General features: G+C 41.1%; 2 protein-coding genes and 1 long non-coding RNA gene across 4 annotated transcripts in view; 2 read left to right on the forward strand and 1 right to left on the reverse strand.

The window, feature by feature from the left end:
- Nucleotides 1–3,489, forward strand: part of trip4 (thyroid hormone receptor interactor 4) — a 63,957-nt gene extending 60,468 nt beyond the window's left edge. Inside the window, exon 13 of the mRNA XM_046393540.1 lies at nucleotides 3,133–3,489. Within this exon, the coding sequence (XP_046249496.1) occupies nucleotides 3,133–3,197 (65 nt within the window). The 3' untranslated portion in view covers nucleotides 3,198–3,489. The remainder of the gene's footprint in view (nucleotides 1–3,132) is intronic.
- A 6,619-nt stretch (nucleotides 3,490–10,108) lies between these two features.
- LOC124061606 lies at nucleotides 10,109–12,356 on the reverse strand. The gene is made up of 2 exons (XR_006843784.1): nucleotides 12,225–12,356; nucleotides 10,109–10,506 (listed from the first exon to the last, which is right to left on the reverse strand). It is a non-coding gene; the product is annotated as an uncharacterized LOC124061606 (long non-coding RNA).
- A 50-nt stretch (nucleotides 12,357–12,406) lies between these two features.
- The window catches only part of LOC124061588 (zinc finger protein 609-like), a 68,609-nt gene continuing 56,888 nt past the window's right edge, over nucleotides 12,407–24,127 (forward strand). For both annotated transcript variants that reach the window (XM_046393562.1, XM_046393573.1), the window contains exon 1: nucleotides 12,407–12,847. The gene's annotated coding sequence lies outside the window, so the exon portion shown is untranslated. The remainder of the gene's footprint in view (nucleotides 12,848–24,127) is intronic.

Raw genomic sequence — 24,127 nt, forward strand, 5'->3', positions numbered from 1 at the left:
TTTGCACCCACTCCTTCACTCACCTCCCTCCCCCCACTTTTACTTGTGTTCCCTCCAGCTCTCTCTCAGCTCCGCAGCACCTACTCTGAAATGCGACAGCTCAGCAGCTCCAGAGCCATTAACAAAAGTCTCCTTCACCCACAGAATGTGTAACGCAGCCGGCTTGACTTTCCTGGCGAATATAATGAATCTCACTTGTTCATACAACCAGAGAGTCCTCCCTTTCGACAGCCTTGACAACAAGGCCCCATTTACTGTTGTCGTTGGTGGTTTGTGTCCAGTTGTGCTAAACCTCATTATTGCTCAATTTTTTCACTTCAGGATGTATATAAATAAGTGTAGGAACTTGCCTAAAGGGTGCATTTTCAGCTGTTCCCTGGCATAAGAAACGGTGAAACGGTTTTAAACAGTGCAAATACACTGACGTTGCTACGACGACAGAGCTGGCATGACACTTAACTCCTACTTAGACTATACTCAGCAGACTTTCTGTGAGTCAAAATCAACACGGCAAACACATTTTAATTGATTTAATTGATATATTTATATAACAGTGCCTTTATATGCTGCTTTTCTGTCCCCCACTGTTACGGCAACTGACTGTAGGCCACCTGCCGAGCACTAAATGGCAGACGGATGCAGTTTGGTGAGTAGCTGGTGAACACGGTGAAGCATTTAGCAGCTAAAGAGCGACATTCTTCCCTCGGGAGTTGAAGACAATAACAAATTGAATATTGAACTCGACTCTTGGCAGCAACTTCTACTATAGGCTAATGTTTCCTCATGGAAACATGAGAACTCTGATCTGATCTGATCTGATCTGATCTGTCAGTGTGCTTCATACACCTAAATGACAAAAGGTGCGTCTTCATTTCGGCATCCTTAGCTGTCCTTGAAGTCGAAGGATCTTTATCTGTATTATGCTCGGATGGGCACAACTGTGTTGACGTTGGCTAAATGCTCATTCCAGTGTGCTTGTTTTGACTTCGGCGTCAGTGAATCAGTTTGTTTCCACATTTGCTGATACACAACATTTCACAGAAATGTCACTGTGTCATGACAAGGAAAACTGCCAGTCAGTTTTCTGTAATACTGACTCCACAACACCCCAAAAGAGGCAAGAATGATGCATTTCTGTTGTGTGGCGGATTTATCATTAAAGGAATCTTAGATGCACTTTTGGCAGCATTCACCCAAAAATTCCAGAGGTATTTCCATGCTTAAGCAGCTCTCGCTCCCGGCAGAACAAACAGACGCTGACAGCCATTCATACAGCCTCGGAAATGGTGAGCAAACAGCACTTCTCCTAAACACCTTGTTTATGCTGCTGCTATTCACAGAGTTCAGCCATAACGTGACAACATGAAAAGAAAGCACAAATAACAGCCACAACCCCTGCCTGCCACACTTGTATCATTTTTCCCTGCCTCAGCCAAGGGGAAAACAGGCAGCTAATGTGGCGGTGTAACGAGCTGGAGCCTCGTGTTGGGCACAGAGACACGGGGTTATTATTTGCCTTGCAGTTAAGGATGGGGTCAACACAGGTTATCAAAACCCAGCACAGGTTGTTGTGCACAGAAAAGGACAAAGCGGCAGGCCACAGTTGGTGCGAATGAGCTCTGCTGGTGGAATCTGAAATGTGGTTGATATTGGGAATGCTGTGTTGTGAGAGAAAAGTGTTGGTTACAGTAGATTAGGAGGTCAGCTGAGGTCGGTGGCTGCAGGCGCTTTGTTGGCACACCATAGCTCCAAGCATTCACAGCATATAAATAGCAACTTGATGGAAAAAAAAAACCCTCTTTGAGGTCCTCAGCTGTTTTTCTGTCTTCATAGATATTCTCTTCTGAAGTTCACAAGAATTAGCGAGCATCAAATTTCAACTGCGGAAATTCTGAGAACAAAGGAGGCTGTTGTTTTATGGCTGCTTTATGGCTTTTGTGGCTGCAGGTGCCAGATAACTGGCTCAGCTACAAAATCCAAATGTATTAATGAAAGAATCCTCGACTGTTACGTTCTTGGCAGCACATCCACAGATATTAACATTTCTTTGATACAGCAATGGAGAGTGCACTGTGAAGCATTTGTATAGTATCCTGATTAGTCACTAAAAGCTGGAAGCAACATCAGATTTCTTGCTTACTTTGGTTTTTTTGTTTGTTTGTTTTTGGCTGAGACTGTATTTGCAGATGATTTCAAATCACGTTGGTTGATAGAGGTGTCCCACAAGGACCAATATTAGATCCCTTACTATTTAGTGCGTGTGTTCATAATATTATAAAACCTGTCAAATTCAAAGCAGATCATAAATTAACAACATCCAAAATCTTCATGATGAAAGTAGCCATAGAAGTCCACTGGGCCTGCGCCTAAGCCTTATAACAGTAGTGAAAAACCAGACAAAGTTTGCTGTCCCATGTATTTCACTATTGGCATGAACTGATATTCATTCCTCTAAGGATCTTCTACAGTTTGATGTTTTTTTAACAAGAACTACAATAATTGGTGTTACCCGTATACATGTTTTTAATTAGTGTATATGTGAGTTGGATGCCAGTCCAGGGTGAACCCTGCCTCTCGCCCGTAGTCAGCTGGGATAGGCTCCAGCTCCCCCGCGACCCTGACGGATAAGCGGTATAGAAAATGGATGGATGGATGGATGTGAGTTGGATGACTGACTTGCCTTGTATGAATGTAATTTGTAGACTTCACATTATAACATCATACAACAACAACAACAACATTATAAGATGCATTTACTTTGTAGGTCAGTGTTGTTCTTTATTTTTTTGGCCTACAGCATATATTTTCATCCTTTGTTTGTGCGGTCTTTGTCACTGTTGGACTATGTATGTCTATATAACTGAATTAGAAGACATTTTACTTTCGTTGCCAACAAAGGCCGCGCTCTAATCACTGTTCTGCTGTGGAATAAAAGGTCTCATTGGCCTTTTACCTCATCGTCTCTCTGTCCCTCTCTAGTCTCTCTCTTTCTCTCCACTGTCTATCCGAAGCCGCCTCTAATCAGCGGGCCTTGAGCTCTCAGAAAGGTCACTCTGTCCCTTTGATGGTGTTTTGAATTCATCCCTTCCTCTTCTCTCTCCTCCCACCCTTCCCTCCCCGTGTCTCTCACAGGGAAGCTGGAGAGTCACTACCACCAGGGTGCCAAGAAGGGGCTGGTCCCATCAGCTGCAGAGTGACGTGCGAGGAGAAGCTGGAGGGGGAAACGCAGTCCCATCTCACGGGAACATGGAAAATCATGTTTTCTGAAAGAAACGGCCACATTCTCCACTGGGCTGCCCCAGCGTTTTAGCAGGAGTTGCCAACGCTGACATATTATCGGTTTCAGCTTAATAACTGACATCTGCATTTCATGTATGGGAAAGTGCTTAAAGCTATGCGGCACATGGTTATATAATCATTTTGACAAATGTTTACATTCTGCTTTCACTTTATTTGATTGTTTCCAGAAATAGATTTTGTGCTTCTCTTATTCTAATTAAAATTTGATTTGACATCATGAAAAAGGCTTGTTTGTTATTAAATAAGGATTTTTTTTTTTTTTTTGAAGAAATAATTCTTGAAAACAAGCTACTGGTTTCTCAAAGCACTAGCGTTAAACAAGAAAATATCACTCAGGTTTTATGAGACAACAGCAAAAACGTGTTTTTACAGCCCTCACTCAGAGGCAGGCGGGTTCGTGCTCTTATCGCACCTCCGATCTCATTCAGATCAACAATAGCCATTCATTTAAAGACAGCCATCTCGTTCATTTCAATGAGAGCCCTGAACTGGCACAGCAGGAACGAGGGAGGCACAGAGGACTCCGGCTAAAACATGCACGGTCGTCAAGCAAAAGCGTTGAACACTGGCTCATCTGCAAAATTCGACGTCGAAATTCAACCCAATCACACGTGTCCACATTCCTTACCTTGTAGCGTCTAAACTAGCAGTGTGCTAATTCTGTTGTTTACCTCACAAGCTCTGAGTGGGAGCGGAGAATTATTGCTGCCATAAAAGCTTTTCAGAGTTGTAAAATCCTGCCTCAAAGGAGTATAAACCACCTTCAGACTCATGTACTCATTATTTGACATGGACTTTTCAGTGGCATTTAATCTACTCTCCTGTGCCTGTAGCATCATGCTGTATCATCGAAAAAAACAAAAACAAAACACCTTTGGGTTTTGTTCCTGTTTCTGTGCTCCCTGCTCACCACAGGTATTTTAAACATGTCTGACACTGCAGGATTTTTTATATTAAAAGGTAAATGCGGGTTCCTTCAAAGGCATGAGCCATGGAGGAAAATTCTGAAAAAGGAAAATTAACTACTTCAAAATCTGTTTCCTCTTTGACATGCCTGTTAACTACGCATGTGTTGATTCCTTTGATTCTCTGCAGTCCTTAGAGTGCAGCAGCCAGTAATGAACTGGTGGATTCTGGTTTTAGATGCAGAAAATAAGCTGTGTGGCAAACAAAATGTTTTGTTTATTAAGACATTCTGTACAGCAAGATAATCTCCACAGCTGAACTCAGCGTCAGTGCAATCGGCAGAGGTGCTAACGTTATATAAACGTCTATAAGATGAACTACACCGCACTCACGTGATTTTATCTCCACCACTAGACTTCATACTACCATACACACTTTATGAAAAATCTACAAATTGGAAAGTTTGAGAATTAAGAACAGATTGCAAGAGTTTGATGAACTTGGTGTGATGACGTTTAATGCCCCTGACAACCTATGTGGACTCATTTAGCCACTTTCAGGCCTTTATTACAACAGTATAAGATAGAAACTGTGTTGGAACGTTTTTTACTGCTTTTTAAAATCAAACTTTTGGGCTTTTACAGAACTGGACTCACAAACTGAGGTCTTGCATGAACTGCTGTGACCAGCTAGTAACTCCTGAACAGCAGTTTGGTGTGACTCAAAGGACACGGGTTAGGCCTGCTTTTAAAATCGTTTCCATGGCGGACAAGTTCATCAAGACTTCACTTCCTTTGAAAACAAACAAAGACACCAAAACGTCTCTTCAGGAGCCCAACAAGCACAAACTACTACCTCTGAAAGCATTTATTTATTCTTCTTAAATCACAGCTTCAGTCCTTGTGTTCAAGTAAACACCTTTTTCTTCTTTTATTGTTCATTACTTTCTCTGATTCAAGTGTTGATGTGACTGGCTCTGGTTGACATTCTGCCAGTGCAATGTAATCTTGTGTTTTACCTGTTCTTCCTTTGCTCTGTGTTTATTTCCTTCCAAATGTGTTGAGTGGCTCTTGGACTAAGCTGTTTCTTGCCTGAGAGCGTATTTCACCACGGTCTGAAAAGCATAGCGTGAATCACCAGCACACACACCCATCCTGGGTTGTTATGTTTTTGCCTGTGCCTGGCATTGTAATTCGCTGCTGATTATCTTAGATTTACTCTTGTTTGAGTTGCAGATTAGCTACAACTCTCTGCTCCACTCCATTCAGCATGAGAACGCATAATTGCGCCAGCCCTCCCAGTAATCTCCCACCCAGCCAATGTAAGAGGTCTCTTTTGTAACGTTTCCCCGTAGAAGGTGGTTTTTTTTTCCCCCAGTGAGGCTTCTTAAGAATTTACAAAATTCAGCCCCCAGTGAATCAACAGTGACAGCTATTTGCCCTGTGGGTGGCCTTTTCTTCTGTCTTCCAGATCAGGGGTCTTTCTCCGGATGCGAACAAGAAATCCAAGTTCACATAAACAAGGGCTCAGTGCTGTAATGCTGAACAATCAAGAGCATGCAGTTTTTACTCAGCCTCTTTAGATGAAACCATAAGATCATGTGCTGTTGGTTTTTCATGCACAAAAGACGTGATGTACTCGTGTGGAAGAAATGCTCGAGGTTAGAGATTTATTACATATTTATATTTAAATACCGAAACAGTCATGCTGTCTGAGATGCGACAGATGAAAAGCAGCAAGTCGATCCTTTTCAAAGAAATTGTTTGGGGAAATATGCTCAGTGGGGGTTTTTAAATCGCTTTCTGGAAAAGAGTTTGATTTGTCTGTTTCCTGTAAATATGAAGCGACACACCAAAGCCAGTTAGCTTAGTTTAACACAAAGACTGGAGTCGGGGTATCAACCATCCTGGCTCTGTTCAAACTCAGTCTGTCTACCAGCACCTCGAAAGCTCAGTAATTAATGCTTTTCATCTCATTTGTTTAATCTGTTGAGAAACATTAATGTTAAAGCCGTTTTGCAGGAAATTATGTCCTCAGCCATTCCTTGTTTAGCCACAGTAACTTCCTGCAGTCTTTGCCGTTTGTCTAGCAATTGCTCACAGTCCAGAACAAGATATAACCTTCTAAATTATTGAGCTTTAGAGGTGCTGATAGACAGATTTTGTGTCCTTTGGACAAAGCCAGGCTGACTGTATATCCCTTTTTTCCAGCCTTTGTGTGACTGCAGCTTCATACTTAACAGACATGAGAGTCGTGTCAGTCTTTTCCCCCAGAAAACAAACAGGTGTCTTTCCAAAGATATCAAACTTTTGCTTTAAATCACAGTCAGTGGTGTTTTTATGCTTGGTGAGTGTGCCTCAGGCTTCGTCCGCAGCATCACAGCCCAGCCTCCCTGCTGCTAAAGATGCCATTGGATAAGGAGAGACGGACAAATCAGAATAGGTGAGGCAACGAGCAGCTGTAAACACTTCAGCTAAAATTCCAGCCTCCAGTCAGCTATGCTTTTATATTCAATTAAACATAAACAGGTAACATACTTATTCATCATTTGGGCTGAAAAATGCCCAGCTGAGTTTCCTGATTGAAATTAAATGCAATTGACTCCAGTCCAGCACTATGCCCTTCTCACCATTAAGCCAAATTTCCAGTTGTAGAAGCAGCAGGACCTTTGTCTGCTTGCTGAGAGACTGATTGGACTGAGGGCTCAGGGTCCCATCCCCCCATCCCTACAGGCCTGGAAGACGAATTAGGCTTTGGAGCACTTTAGAAAAGGTGGCGGCGGGCTTTGGAACAATACAACCTGTGAACGGCTTGTGGCCATCTCATAATGTTTCACACAACACTGCCTGTCGAGCCGGGGTGAATGTACAAAGGGAGAATTTAGAAAATGAAGGTGTCAATAGTGGCTCGTTGAAGACATTTTGAATGCAGGACTCAATGCACTGAAATCAACACAATAGTCCCTCATTACCACAACATCTCAGGACTTTACATACACATACAATACCTTGCAGTTTTCACCAACCCAACAGAAAGCAGGCTATGGAGGTGTAGATTAATTAGGAAGGACTAGTGTTTGGAACCAATGTTATCCGCTTTCCTCATGACAGCCAGATGAGAAGCTGGGTACCGTCACATTTAGCTCACAGAGAGCGGTGTGAGAGTGGTATGGATTTTCTCATGCAACTCTCGGCAAGAAACCGAATGAGCGTATTTCCTAAAATGTCCAGCCATTCCTTTAATAATTTAAATTCACTCTCCATCTACAGTCTCCAGTGTGTGTCATCTCTCACTCGTTTGGCTAGTCCAGTTCAGGTCTGAGTTGAGCCCCATCTGAGGAGGGAAAACACATGAACCGTCGTCCCTCGAGGCAAGTGAGTAGAGTGCGGTGAGAGATTGAAGACATGGACGTCTCTGTGCGCGACTTCTCTTTATGAAGAGCCACAGTTTGCCCCTGAGAGGTGGGTAAATGTTAATATCTGTTTCATAAATAGTCTTTTCCACAGATTAATGTTATCAAAGGAAAGACCAAACTGGCTTCACAAAGGGCTTCTGGTTTGACGAGAAAATGACTCTGAGTCCTCAAAAGGAGAGCAGATGCATAAATTCAATTAAAAATAGATTTCCCATCACAAACTGCTTCAGTCGCTGCCATTCCTAAAGATCCACTGATAAGTGATCAATTTAGCCCACGACCCGCTGACCTTGCTGAATGGGATGGTGCACAGAGCAACACAAATGCAGTAGGTGCCATTTAAAATTATGACCACATAAATTTTCCAAACAGAATACACAGAAACACGCAGTGAAATAACAGAAATTCCACCCGAAGGAGACTCCTGTGTGCTCATGTTGGGGTATAATGACTGCCCACAGTAAGCCCCCACCCCCAACCAGCGTGCCTTCATGGCTTCTCAGAGGTTTTTCAACGCACATGATGCCACAAAGACGACAGTCGAGATAGTCTGTCTTCAAGGCCTCTCTTGTCATGAGGGGTAAATCTCTGAACATAGTGATTTGTCAAGCTTTAGTCTCTTGAGTATGTAAAATAGTCGCTCCCAGGCTTCTGTTTTCTTAGCAGCAGGCACTGTAACAGATACATAACATGATTACTCTGGATTAACTATTAGCATATAGCTACGTGATAGACAGTAAATGCAAACCCGTTTTCCGCCACAGGCTTACAAAATGTGTTCTTATTCTTAGGACTATTAAAATGTAATGGATAAGACTTGACATTTGGAGAGACAACAACAACAACAACAAAAAAAATAACTTCACAATCTCCATATTGACATTAAATCTTTTTTTTTTCTAGATCTGTAACATTTAAAAATATGTTTCTTGTCCCATGACTGTGGCATGAGTTCTGTTTGATTAATTGGGTCAAAACCTCAATTTGTCCCAAATAAGATGTTTCATACAAATTTAGCGCATGAAGTTTAAAAAAAAGAAAAAAAGTTACTACTTTCAGTCTTGATGTCATTTTTGTCCGAGGAGGAACATGTGATGAAAGACAAATGAATACATTTTCACAGCCTGTGGATGATTACGTCATCTCATGTGATATCCAGGTCACATGTTTGGCCTGTAAGAAGGCTAAGAACCACATCTGTCTGTCGTCATTGTTTAATTGATTAATTTTTGGCTGTTAGCCGACCAGTCGAGTTTAATGCATGTTGTTGTCTGCATGACTCCTACTCCTACTGATGGCAGATAACCTTCACTGGTGTTTGCACGTCTGCAGTTAAGCAATTAAATCCCATGGAGAAAAAACAAAGGTACGACCCCTCTTTCTGTCCATATGGGGGAAAAAAGCTAGCCAAGTGTAGTTTACATACCATCGATACTTTTTTTTTTTAAACTTCACTGTAGAATTTGGGCATTCAAATAAAATGGTGGAGGGTAAATACAGTGCACTATTTAGTATAAGAAATAGGCAGTGATGTTTGAGAGCAGCTCTGTGAGGTTGCACTGATGTTAATCAGGTGTAATGTTCACCACGATCACCATATTAATGCAGCACTTTAATATGGCTAGCACATTAATATAGCACTAGCATGCTAACATTTGCTAATTAGTTGTAAATACAACTGTCTTTAGTTTTTCAGGTGTTTTATAATGAAACAAAGTAAAAATTTGGATGGATATCTGCACCAAATCTCATGATAATCAATTTAATACCTGCTGAGATATTTCACTCAAAACCAGTTTTGGATCACCAGTCATTCGTGGTGCATTTCCATTACAGCAGGGCTACCTGCTTGTTAAGATTTATTTATTTTGCAGTGTTATTACTGTCAGTTATGACTCCTACAGCTAAGAGCTGAACACACAGATTTTAAAAACAGTTTTCTCTCTGGTCTCTTGAGTTGAGTATCACAACACATGCTTGTTCAAAGGAGAGAGATGGGCTCATCATTGGTTGGCCGTGGTTAGCAAGATATTACCTCAACCCACTCGGAGATGTGCTTTCCAGAGATGGATCGAGTGGGACTCGACATGACTCGGCATGGTTTGACTCGCTGTGGGTAAAATTGCCAAGGAAAAAGCCCCATGGGATTCATCCTCTGGCAACCATGAATGTCTGCAAAAACTTTCAACTGAGTTTTAGTTTGGTAATGTGGAAGCAAAATATCCTCTGGCTCTGTACCATATCGGTCTGGGTCACGGTTATAAATTGGGTTATGGTAAAAACTAACTATTTAATCGTTAATCTATTAATAACGTTGTGATACCGTATCCTGTCGTATGTCATTGTATTAATAATTATGTTAATTAGCATCACTTTATTTTCCTCAGTTTAGGTTAATGTCAGTTTTTTAACGTGCTCCAGTGCTCTCAGTTGATCTCTAATTCAAACATGCTAAAAAACAAAAAAAACAAGTCTCTGTCAAATGGATTTCAAGGCTTTACAGTTTCTTTTATTGAGTAATGGAAAGATGATCACACAAATGAAGCCAGCTCCTCTGTGATTCCACATGGCTGGCTGATTAGCCCCTTCTCACTGATGGAAAACACATGGCGTCCACACAGCTTGTTCATTTAAGGTTTTGTGTTGGTGCGACGCTCGGCAGTGAGAGTACTTGGTTTAGAGCCTCAGCCTTGAAGGGCAGTCATCGTCAGAAATCTCTCCCCTCCAGTTCCCACTTGCCCCTGACTGTTATTTAGCTTTCCAATGGAGGCTGGCTGTCCCCTCGGGAAGGCATGAGTGTGCCTGCCAGCAGGAATGCATTGGAGGCAATAGAGGAAGATGGAGGATGGATGGAGGATGGTGAGTAGCTGCTGCTGCTTTTCCCTCTGTGTGAAAATGAGTCCATTAATTCAGCGCCCTCCCCTGCTTCTCCCGCAGCCCTCCCTGTGCCTGTTGTCTCTGTTTGTTAGCGAGATGATTCCTTCTGTCATGTCAAAGGCAACATTATCATATTCTTGTTGCCTGGGAAACCAGCGCTGAGAGAGACGACTTAAAGCCTTCGTGGTGTTTGAAGCTGGTAAACATGAAAGGTTATCCGTGGTGCTGTGAGAGTTGGAATCCTAACGTATTTGAAAGAGTCTTATTGTTGGGATCTTTTTTTTTCCTTCTTCTTCTGACTCACTGAGAAATTCCCTCTTGGTCGTTTCTTAATAGATTCAGCTCAGTTAAATTAGAGCGTGCCTTAGATAGTCACAAAAGTAACATGTTCAGCTTGCTACGAAGCATGAATATCAAGTTTTGAACTCGGCATTGTTTTCTTTTGTTTAATCAGAGATTTAATTTTGTTGACATTCATCCTGGTGCACATTTGATACGGTTGGAAGAACATGGACCAGAAATTATTTACAGATGATATCGATGATTACCTTGAAAATAATGTTTCCTTTTGTATGTCCACGATTACATTCACTCCCTAAACTACATGCTATTACATTATGCAACAGATTTCTAAAGTTTTTATAACAGACTGTTTTAATAACTGCTTTATCATCGTACACCGTTTACATCGGGTTTCTAACTTGTAAATAACAGCTTTATTAATTTATCATAAATTAGAGTTTTGGTTGCCAGGTTGTGACTCAAAATGGACTGTACAACAACATCAGTGGAAAAACTCCACCAAAATCTACTTATTGATGGCTTAATTGTAAACAAAACACATCATCACACGCGTTCATGTTTACGTGTGTACCTGGTGGCTTAAAGTGATAAACCCATCAGCATACCAGTATTACCAAATAAAAACCAACCAAAGGGTTTTTCACACAACAGCCCACAAAGATGCTCAATCTGCTTTATGACTGATTTATAAAGCAAGTTAATGCTTCTCAACCAATAATAGAGTCATTAGTTACCTTTTATAAAGGTATAAAACTGGTTAGAAAGTGGTACCTGTGTTCTTCGTTTACTGTGGCTTACCTTTTTCTTTTTCTTTTGAGGTCTAAACTTTGAATAAAGACAATTTGCTCATAGTGTATACTCAGTGCTTCTGTAATGTGGCCTGATAATATTCAGCTCTATGACATCATGTGTGCATTTCTTTACCTGAACAGTTGTGTTGTCTAATGATAATCTGAACATGGTCCGTTGGGTATTGTTTGGTTTGTTCTGGTGTTTGAGACAGTTCAATTTCATCTACTTTGTCTGAAGATGATAATTTGTTTTAATTTGATGTTAAATTGCTTTACAATTAACAGTGTTAAAAGTTGAATGTTTGATAAGCAGATTCCAGTAATTTTGATTTTGTTGTATTTTAATATGACTAACTATGTGACAAATAAATTATACAAAAGTACACAAGATAAGCGATCTAGCAATTTCACATTTCACTTTAGCTTTACAACAAAATGTGCAGGGATTACTTGTAGAGACCATAGAATAACATGTGTTTAAAGTTAAGATAATAATAATAATAAAATTGTAACTAACTTTACTTTTTTGGTGTCAAGCCAAATTCTGTTCTGGGGTTTGGAGGGGGCTTTCAGTCATGACCTCAGTATTCCTAAAATCCTGGCTACGGCCCTGTCCCCGACCACCAGCTTACCTGGCTCTGTTTCTCAGCACATTTTATGCCGATTGGGTGAGCTTGGCGGATATCCCTCCTTGACAACAAACAAATCAAACCACAGTCCACTCAGTGTAGGTGATCCAGTTCCGTATCTTTACTCCGGGCGCCGTGGATGGTGACAGTTCAATCCGACTGGAACGCCGCATCCTGGATTTCCTAAGCGCTCCCGCTGCTGCCTGGCTACATTGTATCAGTTCCCACACGAAGAACCACCACGGCGCTCATCCGCAAACCGTGAATACGGAGGAATTAACCTGGATGGAAAGCTATTCACTGTGGGATTAACTGCCAGAAGGTCGCGGGAGAGGACTGGACTTGTGTCGGGCTTGAGACCGCACCGATAAAATGCCCTCCGGACTGGGTTGTTTTCGATGTGGACGGTATCTCGAAGTGTGATGGCAGAAGTCCAGTGAATCGCTGGCCTCCCCTCCTCTCTTGTGTTGGATGTCTTGGGGAGTGCGCTACCACTGGTTTCTAGTACTTCAGATTTTTAGAGGTTTCACTGTAATTCAAACCACTTGCTCTGATTTGTTCTTTTCTTGGAGTGCACACCACCATGGACAGACCAGGGTTTGGAATAGGAGTGGCTAGCTAAGTCGGTAAGTTAGAACATTTTTATCTTTTTTCCCCCCTCCTCTCTCATTGTTGATAGTGCTACGACTCGTTAGCCATTTAACGTTAGCCTTGCGTGCAAGGCGAGCTGGCTAGCTTTACACCACAGAGCCAACACAGCATGCAGCAGCAAGCAAGCTAGCCAAGCCTGACTGCACTCTGAGCTCATTGTTTCACTCTGCCAGCTTGCGTACTCGTCAGATTAGCTCATTACACCAAGCTAAGTTAGCCCTGTTAGCTCACTGAAGTGCAACTAACGCGCAAACCCGTGAAACTGGTAACTTAAGCTACTCTCACCTTAAGCAAAGTTGAAGCACCTAAATGCAACAGCTAACTAATAACCATTTAACGTGAGTACACGGGCAGTATTGGCCACCCATCACATCGAGGAGGGGGATTTCATAATTGTTTGTAAAAATAAAACAAAAATACTTGCCTGCTTGCATTGGGAATTTGTGAACTTGTGAAGTGAAATGTTAGGTATCAAAATGATATGAAGAAACATTACTTTAACAGAGTTAAAGCTGCAGATTCCGCCGGTGTTGTGCCTAAATTGTTGCCCAAACTGGGTGCCAGGGACCACAGGGCGTCCATGATAGACGGGGAAAAGAAAGAAAATAAAACGTTTTTCACTAACGTGTCACTTTCGAGGTTTTAAAAGAAAGTGAGAATATGTGTGACGCTGACTATTTGAACCCTGTGTTTCACTTCCGCTCCTGGAGCCACTGAAACAACAACGTGAAACCTGACTGTAACAAGTTCTGTCTAGAACAAAGTCTTCTCCCGTGGGGCTGAAAGTGGACCAGATCTCATGAAATGGTGCTTTGTAGGCTGATGACTCTCTAATTTGTTCTTTCTGATGCTCAAAAATGGGACCCAGTTTTTGTGGCCTCATGTTGATGGGACTGTGCCATCTCTGTGAAATGAGCAGTTCAGTTCAAGCACAGCAATTTATTTATTTTTTTTTTTTACAAGACCACTATGGGTTGACCCTGTGCTCTAACCTGTGGTCTGTCCTGCTTCATAGACTTGGGCAGTACCACATTAAAGACTGGCCAAGGAGTTTGCAGGCCAGGACCAGGATATTTTATAAAATGTATATCCAACTTGTAAAATTTTATGTCTCTGTTAAACTACAAAGCCTGAATGAGAAGTTTCTTCAAAATAGTTCGGCTATGCAGTATCCACAGGTTTTCTTTCTTCGGCAGTGTTCGTGCTAAGTGGAATTTGCTGTATTTGCACAGGGAAAATGACAGACTTGTGATCAAAGTACAAGATTAGGTTTTAATTGCCATTATACCTGCAAGATCAAGTTTTTTGTTTTTTTTTTGCACAGCCTAATTTAAAATTCCCACTGCAGTGCAGATAACATGTAATGAAATGTAATTGTTTATTCAGGTTGTGTATTGTATGTCCTGTTTTTTGTTAGTGCGACTAATATGTGCGTACAATGCAACGCTTAAGATCTTCCATCTGCTGTGACTAAATGAAGGTGCATCTAGGGAGTGTTTAGAATTAGCTCATCGCTCATATTTGAGAGATGGTCAGTAGTATCTATGAAAACACCAAATTCAATTTTATTTGGACAGGAAGATAAATCTGTCAGTGGCTAATTGCTAATGAATCAGTTTTGGTGTGTCATGTGTTTCATTCCCATTGAGTAAGTCTTAAGTGATCTCTTAGTCACACTTTTTTTAACAAACAAATCTATGCTATCAATAGCTCTTAAGTGTACCCACTCAAGGATTTGATGATGTTGTCCATAATCGGTTGTGAGAGCTGCTATGAGATGTGTAATGAAATGCTATATATTGATATAAAAACATCCATCATCAAAAGAGAAAGGAAACTTTGAATGTTTGGCAGCAAAAGATTGAACTTGTTCCTTAGTCTGGCTCACAGGAAGTGGGCTGTTGGAAGAAGCCTGCCAATGGCCGATTATTTCAGTCAACATTCTCCTGTTCTTCCGCCATCTGTGGCAACATTTTGCAAGGTCACCTTAGCTGCATCCTGGACTTTGCACCGCCAAAGATGTATGTGATTGGTTTAAAGACATAAAAACAAACCAAAGCCCCCCCCCCCCCCCATATTTCAGATTGATAATGGGTGCAGGGAGACCTTTTTCCAGTGCTGGCCCAGCACTAAAACAAAGTGTGGAGAGAGTGCAGGTCTGGTTTTGCGAGACTACTTGCTCTTAGCAGCCCTTTAGCATTCCTGGCTAATACTAGAGTTTATTTGGAGTATCACTTTGGCAGACGCAATGTCCGGGTGTGGCAATAACTCTGAGCTGGTGTCACCGATCAAGGAAAAACCTGAGCATAATCACGGACGTAAGATATCGCATGGAATCCTCCTACACTCAGTTGTTGTAATGCGTCACTGTGCTGTTAATCTACTTTGCCCCAGTGTGTCATGCAATAAACATGGCTGATTTACACCATGCACTCTTCTAGTATTTTGGCTGTTGGAAGTTCTTAGTGTGCCATCGTGTTAGAAGCTCGCAGCAGACTTGTGGTTTTGTAGTATTTAAAGCTTTGTCGCAAAGGTCAGCAGCAAACAGCAGATGGTTTGCTTTAAGTGCAGCCTTGGTGTGCTGTAGCTGCCATCATAGCCAGACGTAGAAGCTGGGACTGAATTCAGGTTATCATACGGCAAGTGATATTAATAACAGAGGAAAACAGAATCACACCACCCTGAAAACCTGTACTGGTGCTGCTGTAGTTTGTCTGCTGTGCCCATAAATGATTCAAGACTTTCACTTAGGCTCCAAGAATGTTTGGTCAGTATTGATTCATTACTGACTTCTGTGTATTGATTTTAAACATTTTAAGGGTGTTTTACATTTAGACCTATCATTACTCCTCCTTCTCATGTCCTTGCCATACTGAAATAAATACCAGAGATGGTAATATAATGAAGTCAAGCCCAGAGGATTCATACTGGCAAGATTTCCTTCTCAAAATTGAAATACTGTAGCTGGCAAAATAATCATTTGAGCATTGGTGTTCCTGTTCGTGCTTGTAGTACTTTGTTTTATTTGTTCTTCTTTGTCCTTCCTAACAGGGAAAAATTCTGTATGAGCTCAGTGTGAAGCATAGCGCTGGCACTTCTTCCTCTCCATCTGATTACCTTTTCAAAGGCAGTTCCTCTCCATCTGATTACCTTTTTTTGAGTAGTAATTTGTTCTAATCATTGTAAGGGTGTTAGGAGCCTTGTTGTAGCACGCAAAACACATTTTATACTACTGACACAGTCATCAGTTGTTCAGTGGAAGTGAAATTTAAGACTCTAAGCTCCACATAATAGCATGACATTTTATAGTTGTCAGAGATGTGTAAATTCGTGCAGTGCCTGAATGGGAGCCTGAGGGCAACATGAGAGCAAAGCTGCTTGAAGAAATCTCCACCTGTTTAAATTTTATGATAAATAGGCTGCCGGGATGTGACCTTTTTCAGTGGGGCATCATAGAAACAACTGAAGGTAAAAGTGATGAATGTCATTGATGGCACTGTGGCTTTCAGTTAAATGTGTTTCTGTTGACTAAAAGGAAATAGTGAGTCTTAAGAATATGCAAACACCAGTGATTGTGTTTTCTTTGTTAAATTAAGGCTAATTTTGCCCACCTTTAAGAAATCTTTCCACATCAGGCTGGGTATCCAAGAAACCATGTGGACGAGAATTTAACAGTGTTTGTTTAGAGGTCCAGGGCATCAGATTAGTCCAGGACAAGGGGATTATGTTGGCTTTGTAAGGCTCCTGTCATCTTGTGGCTGCACACCGGCTGATTGCAAAGCAAGAAAGCTTTTAACCTTAAAATTGCTTGAATGAAACAGTTTACTGTTGAAGTATACGAGCCCACATACTTATATTCTGGATGTTTACTCTTGCAGAGAAATAGACAGCATATACACAGTCAAATGAATTCCCTCTGTGCAGTGGGGAGTCCACGTTAAGCCTGGTAATGTAGTTAATGTCACTAGACAAGTCGAGATGAGATGGAGCACCTTTGTAGTTTCAAACATGATCCAGTGGTTCCAGTGAGATTGAGATTTATTTGAAGCGATCCATCCTGCGTATTGGGGGTTGTGCTTGTTAGAGCGCTGGTGAGCAGCTGCGACATCTTACAGCCTTTACATCCATGACCTGACTTCAGATTGTAGTAGCTGTAAATTCAAATCAGTACAATTGTAAATACCACACTACTTAATTATTAAGAGACTGAATGATGGATTGAGATAATTTTATTCATAAAAATTTATATATCCTCTTGTTTTAGGCTTCTCAAATGCGAAGCTTTACCATTTTCCTGTGTCTTAACATTATAGTAGACTAAATATCTTTGGGTTGTGGGCTTTGTCTCGTGATGGCATCCCATTGGTTCTCGGGAATTTGTAGTCTGACTCACGGGATGTAGACTGTTGGTATAAGCTTGTCTCTGGCTTACACATTCATCGTGTAACTGTTTTCAAAATCTCCCGTTGCCATGGGAAACAACAACAAGGTCTGTGAACAACATGTTGTTCAGATAGAAAACGACAAGTTACCCCAATCTGGTCACTAACGTTACAGACCCAAACAATCCGGCAACTGTTACGTTTTTCTTGTGCAAGGATTTTGCTATTTTAATGCCTGGGCTCACTTCCCCATGTGCAAAAACCTGTTCCTCTTGACACTGTTTTGCAGGGCCGCCCTTGCTCCATCTTGGCCTTTGCGATGCCGAAAATGATATGGACTGGTTACTGATGTGTCACTGGTTATTGATATTGGGTGCAGCCAGACTTTTCTCGAGCCCTGACACAATGCTGTGTAGATGTGGAGTTCATAGTTGGCGCTTTTAACAGTTTTTGCTGATGTTCCATAGGCAAAGTGATTAATCAAGAACATCACTGGCAGACAATTTGCTAATTAGTTCCAGTGTTTTTTTATTGTCCCATTTCCTACAGCAGCATATTGCACACTTGCTCTAAAGTAGGCTTGCATTAAAATTTGTCATGTGGTGTAGCTACATACGTTAACAGTTGAATAGGGTTGCATTAGAGAAAAGAAAAAGCATGCACTTTTATTTGACACTTTTTTGTAAAGTGTTCTGCCTTGTGGTCTTTAGTGCTTTGTACACTAACCACAGAGAGGTGTCATCTGGAGCTGTTGTGGGCGGGATGTTTGGACTGTGTTTGGATCGTCTCTTCATCTCCAACAGGAACAAAATGCTGAGGTTCAAATGCAGTTTTTCAGCCAACAGCAGTGCCTAAGAGACACAGTGCACCTGAGAAATATTTAAACGTTTGCAGAAATAGCCGCACCTTTTTCATGTTGCTCCAAACAGCTCACTTCACTCAGACTTAACTGTTCTGTAAATATGATTAATTTAAACTGCTTGTCACTGTTTAATTCGCTTGTTAAAATGTCATTGCAACGGTGAGATGTTTTTTGTGACTTGGTTGGTTAGAGTAAACACGGGATCTGAAATGGATCTACTTATGCCACCACGTGAACTTTGCGAGAACATAAAAGAGAAAATGCAACTTAAGTTTTTATAGCACTGATTGGATTTTTCACTGCTGAGTTGCCAATTACAGCAGGAAAGAGTGCTCTCTGAATTGTTGATGCACAGTTGCTAATTTGCCAGGGACTGGTGATCCATCTTTTCCTGGGATGTAAGCCCAGGTTACACTCAACTCTCCCCCACACAGGCTATAAAGATACTGCCAGGTCTTGTGGCACAGCACAGTCTTGAGTGCTGCAGAAATGCTGTCTCATTTGCCTTTTCATTTAGGTGCCCTCCTCTGTGTTCTTAGAAAGAGAAACCAAAGGAATCCTGAGTCAGTCCAAGCTGTTTTTGGTAAGTGAAATTTGATGTTGCTGTAATAACAAAGTCCTGTCAAACTGCGCCACGTTTAACACGCTGTTGCTTTCAGCACTGTCTTCACTCATCTGCTCGTAAGCAACATTACCTCGTTTATCACCCTCGCTTCACTTTTTCTCGACGCGGGTGATCTTTTCGCTGCAAGTTACACATGACAACTATCCATCTAAAAATGGGTCATTAATACTGTATACTGATGTAAAGAAATATGATGGAATTGTGGTGATATTTTGAAACTGTCCCACAAAAATCAGAAAACTAATCTGGTGCTCTCCTAAGTGCTGTAAGCTTGATTTTTAGCTTCACCAATGCTTTGGTCTTTTTGTAACGATACACCTTTCAGTCAAGCTGAGTGTAGAGCTTGAAGGGCCTGTGAAGATGCGACGTGTGGGATTTCCTCAGTGCACATCAATACTCTAGTGTGGTGGCAGTGAGTGGGTGGTTCTGTCCCCATTGCCACCATCACACTGCAGAATCAAAGAGACACCGTTGTCTCTCTCGGATGAAACATGCCTCACTTGTGATATTGACAAGCAAATGAGAGAACATGCGCAAATGACACAGTTTCTGCAGCCTAAAGTGGAAACACACAATCAAGTGGAGCTTCAGTACAAATGTCAATACCACCCGAAGATCCTTTTTCCGTCCACAACTGTTAATGTTGACAGAGTTCTACTGTCCCGTTCCACCTCACTGCCTGAGCACACGTGGTAATACATGTATACAAATGTTACATCCGTTTTAGTTTCAAACATAGTCCCATTAAAGCAGCTTTGGATTATAAATTACTGATGTGTTGTGGTTCAGGCTCACAGTGACTGTGTCCAGCACATTTTACTGAGAAGAGATAAATAATTAACTGGGATCACAGGCTTCAGTTGTTTGATCCTCAATGACGTATAAGTCTGACAGGGTTAGTTTTCAACAATGAAAACTTAACTGATGAAATTAGTACTGGGTGTTTGGGCACCTTTAGATAGATAGATAGATAGATATACTTTATTGATCCCAGGCTGGGAAATTGCAGTGCAGCAGCAGCAATACAAACAAGCTAAACAAAATGTTAAAAATAGCAAAATAAAAAGTGGCATATATAAAATATATATACAAGGCAGTATATATAAAAAAGACGCTCTTTTTTTGGTAGTTATTAGTTACAAGATATTCACATTACATCTGCCAGTTTTTAGAAAAATAATCAGTTTTGTCACATAGTCATATTGGGTCCCATAGTTGTATAAGTTTTGACAGTAATGGTGGGCCAGTTGCCTTCAGCAACCACGTTTGGACCACCACAAACCATTTTGTTTCATCTGATTGCTGTTTTTGGTAACCAACACACTGATTTCTGTCTGTCTTTGGCATAAAATCTTGCACATAGACAAATAAGCTATAGCTGTAGCTAGAGCTGCTGAGGTTTTTAAGAAATTAAATGAAATTAAGCTCATGTCCAAAATGAATAAATATGTAATTAATCACATCAATCACAAACCTAGAAGACAACTGGTGATGATGTTACTAAGAGGGTAAATCCCGAACCAAAATGAAACAGAAAGTCAAACGGCAACAATTGTAGATTTTAATTGATAAGTCATCCATCTTCTTCCGCTTTATCCGGATTGATAAGTCATATGACAGTAAATAAAATGGCAACTATTTTTTTTTCTGGAAATTATTTATGATAATCAGTAGTTTAATTTGTTTAGTTTATTTCCGTCTAGAATGTGAAGGTGCACAGCTTTTCTTTGTCAAATGTGATGGTAAATTCAGTGTCTTTGAGGTTTAGGTTGTTGGTCAGACACAATGATAAAATAATCAGATTAAGAAATGTAGAAATTAGGTGTGATTAACAGGAGAGGGTAACTAGATAGGTAGATGCTGTTTTATGTTTTTAGATTTCTTATATTTTTTAAATCTTATTATCTTAAATTTCTGACCCTGTAAGTCTTATTCCAGTGCTGTACTTGAACCCTGCTTTGTGGGACAAATAAAGGTTTTCTTATCTTCTTATTTTATCTTAACAAACAGCTCGATAGCATTAAAGAATATACAAAGTGGGCAACACAGTTTGGAATATGAATGCAGAAAATCAGGCTGTCCTGTGAAACAGGTGACTATAATGAAGAAAATGACAGTAATGGTTCTTGACAGATCACGCTGCGTAGCTGTAGGCCGCGTACGTTGTTTTCTCCTGATGTTTGCTGCACGTGGTAAAAACATTTGCAGTGTGGACGTTTGTCTAAACAGTGTGAGAAGCAGCTGCTGTAATGTGAGTGGATTGGACTGTCCTGACTGGTTTGGAAAAATATGGGTGGGTAACGTTTCTTTCAGCAGCTTAAGGCAGATTTGTGCCTGTGTGTTGAGATGTTGTGGTGTCCATGTGTGGGGCAACAGACACAATATGGGCTACATGGAAAACCACATGAACTGTAACTGAACGGCTTGGTCTGCTTTGTGTTTGCCCCAACATTTTTCCACTGCTGGTGGTATTTGTTGATAGGGAAGACAACATCGAGTAGGCTGATAAAATGCTCAGTAATCCTTCTCAGTAATGTTAGACGAGCTGTGATGTTCCAAAACCGTTTCCACTGAAAGCCTTCCACTAATCGCGTTTGTCTATGACAAAGGGAATACATGAAGGTAAACCCAATTAATTTGGATCTATAATTAAATGCACGACTTGACCTGAAGAATGTATTCATCTAGCGAGATTGCGGTGCCATGACAATTAAGGGGTTAAATCCTACTCTGAGCTATAAATCTGCCCCCACGCCTTAGGCATCCACTGCCGGCACGGTGAAACAACTCAGCAGAGAATCATAAATTCAGCTTTAGTGTTAGTCCTAGTAAAGTGAAATATTGTGATCCTCCACACTGTGAATATATCAGACTAAATATGAATATGTAGTATTGCGCTGTTGACAAAGAGCACTTGTGCCGTTGTCTCGCTGTAAGGCGAATGGTTGCCTTTGGTTTTACTCTTACCGTGCTGTAATCTGACAGAAAAGAAGAAAATGGATTAAACGCTGACATAAAACAGAGAATATAATATCTGACAGTCTACCTGTGTGCTTTGCATTTTAATTAGGCAGGCGCTATAAAAGAAGATTGACGATGTTGGAGAGAAGGCAAGCAGATAGGCTGCTAGAGTAGGTGATGTGGATGGATAACTGAAAGAAGGGCAGTTAACCTCATTCACAATATGCGGAAAGAGCAAACAAATCCGTGCTGTTTTAGTTTTCAGGGTGACAGAGCATTTGAGAACTGACCGAGGAAACTTGCATTTTTGCAGGTGGATGCACATGTAATGGATGACCAAACCGCAATATTGGTGCCAGATATGGAAACAAGGCTGTCAGACAGTTACAGGCCTTAGTTCAGTTGCTCAGTCTTTATAGGACTTTTGCCTGTTTTTTTTTTTTTTCCCAACATGGATTACCATGGCAGCTGCCGAAGCTTCTGAGCATTCAAATCGACCCTAATTTAAAACCAACATTAGAGCCCCATATTCCTGCTTTGCGACGTGTAAGCTATGGCTGCTTACAGCGGCAGTTTTGTTTTGGGTGTTTAAGACCAAGTGAAGCAGAATTAAGACCTCAGTTCGAGAAGTGTCGAAAAATTGTGATTGAGGGATAATACTGGTTAAAAAGTGGGAGTGGACCTTCATGTAAGCATCCAGCATTAACAAGCAATTATAGAGTGCTGGAGGAGGAATGACTATGAAAACATTACAATACAATACACAAGTCTAGTTTTATCACCTTATCCTGGGGTATTTTACTATCAGTGACATGTGGCATGCTGCACCTCCTCTGCTTTACACAGCGTTCCAAATGCTGGCAGTGATTGAGTGCGTATGCCAGCGTCAGCACTCACTGTCAGATGTTTTAAGGAGCCGGATTTCAGCTGTAAGTTGAACGAAGCGGAAGAAGGCCTGTTTCAATGCAATGTGATATGAAAGGAGAAATTGGTCACTAACTGATACTGCACTGTCAAAAACATGCAGTGTGCTGATCTGTCCAGAATTGGGTCTAAACTGGCGCTTAGTCCTGATACCCGTCAGTTCCTCAATGTGCCGCTTATGCCTCTCAGCAACAGGCCACCGTCATACTGATTCTGGAAAGCCACAATATGAGAGTGACAACGCTATTTGGGACCGCTGCTTGTTGACTCGGCCTCTGTTAAGCAGCTGCTGGACGAGAGGCAGGCAGTTATTTGAGGTTAATGGTTGTCTGTGCCCTCTCTCTAGTTAGACATTCACATGGCAACACCTCGACTGTCCATGGAACAAACAGTAGTGCAGTATATTAGTCACTCAGCAGTGGCTTGTTGTCTTCTCGTAGATGGACTCCGGACCCTCCACAGGAGTAGTTACACCAGCCTTCTGTGTGGCGTTTGGTTGCTGGATTGCAGATTCCTGTAGGTCAGGGGCAGTGGAAGATCAGGGTGGACTAAACTAGTTTGACAGTTTGAATTGCCCACAGAAGGTAAATGCAGTTTTGGTTATTATTGAACGCACTGTGTGCAGAATGGTATTTCAGAAAGAACATGTTGGAATCCTGCCTGGCAAGCTGCCCGTGCAGGAATGCGTGTAATAAACAATACACCAAAGACTGAGGTGAAAGAAATAGTTTCTTTATCTTATTCTATTACACAGACTTACTTAACGAAACACACACACAGTGCAGTGTTTAACAAGGTATTTTCTGCATTTTAGCCCAAGTCTTATCCTTTCACAACTCTTCCTTCTTCCTCTTTTGTCAGCCTGTATTTAAGTAGAAAAACAAGGTTACTTTACCAGCACCATATTTATTTAACTTATTTTCTGTTCACATTCTGCAGAAAAACCTTTTATGTGTCATGGATTGAAGGGGAAAAATACCACATGGGCATCAAAGGTTAAAACATTTTGATACAGTCCCAGCAGTGCCTGTCACCGTTATGTTCATGCCCTACCTGAATGTATCTACTTTAGAAATTTAGTTGTATCACGAATTAAATAAAATCCAAATAAAGTTTCAGCTTTCTTTTGAGATTTGCATCCTTTCTTAAAGCACTCTCTCTTTTTTGACTTCTCTTTCTTTAAACAAAGTTCTCAGCCTCAATTTCAACCTGACAACAAATAGTCGGATGCTTAATTTATGTTTTTAATTTATGTTTATGTTCATGGCTAAACAAAAAAATATATCTAATTTCTGAAACAGATGTGTGCTCCCTAAAAGCTACGTTTTGTCCTATGCTAATCTGCATCTGTAACTGCATAGAACCAGAGCCTGAATAAAATCTGTATCGTGGGTGTTTAGCACGTGGCTACGAATCGCTGCGCTGCGTCTTGAAGTCGATTTTCTCCTTTTGACTGTCCCTCCTTTCTCCTGTTACCTGTGTGGTATGTGATAACTTTCTT

This window comes from Scatophagus argus, chromosome 1, assembly GCF_020382885.2.
Source record: "Scatophagus argus isolate fScaArg1 chromosome 1, fScaArg1.pri, whole genome shotgun sequence".
Classification (NCBI taxonomy): Eukaryota; Metazoa; Chordata; class Actinopteri; family Scatophagidae; genus Scatophagus; species Scatophagus argus.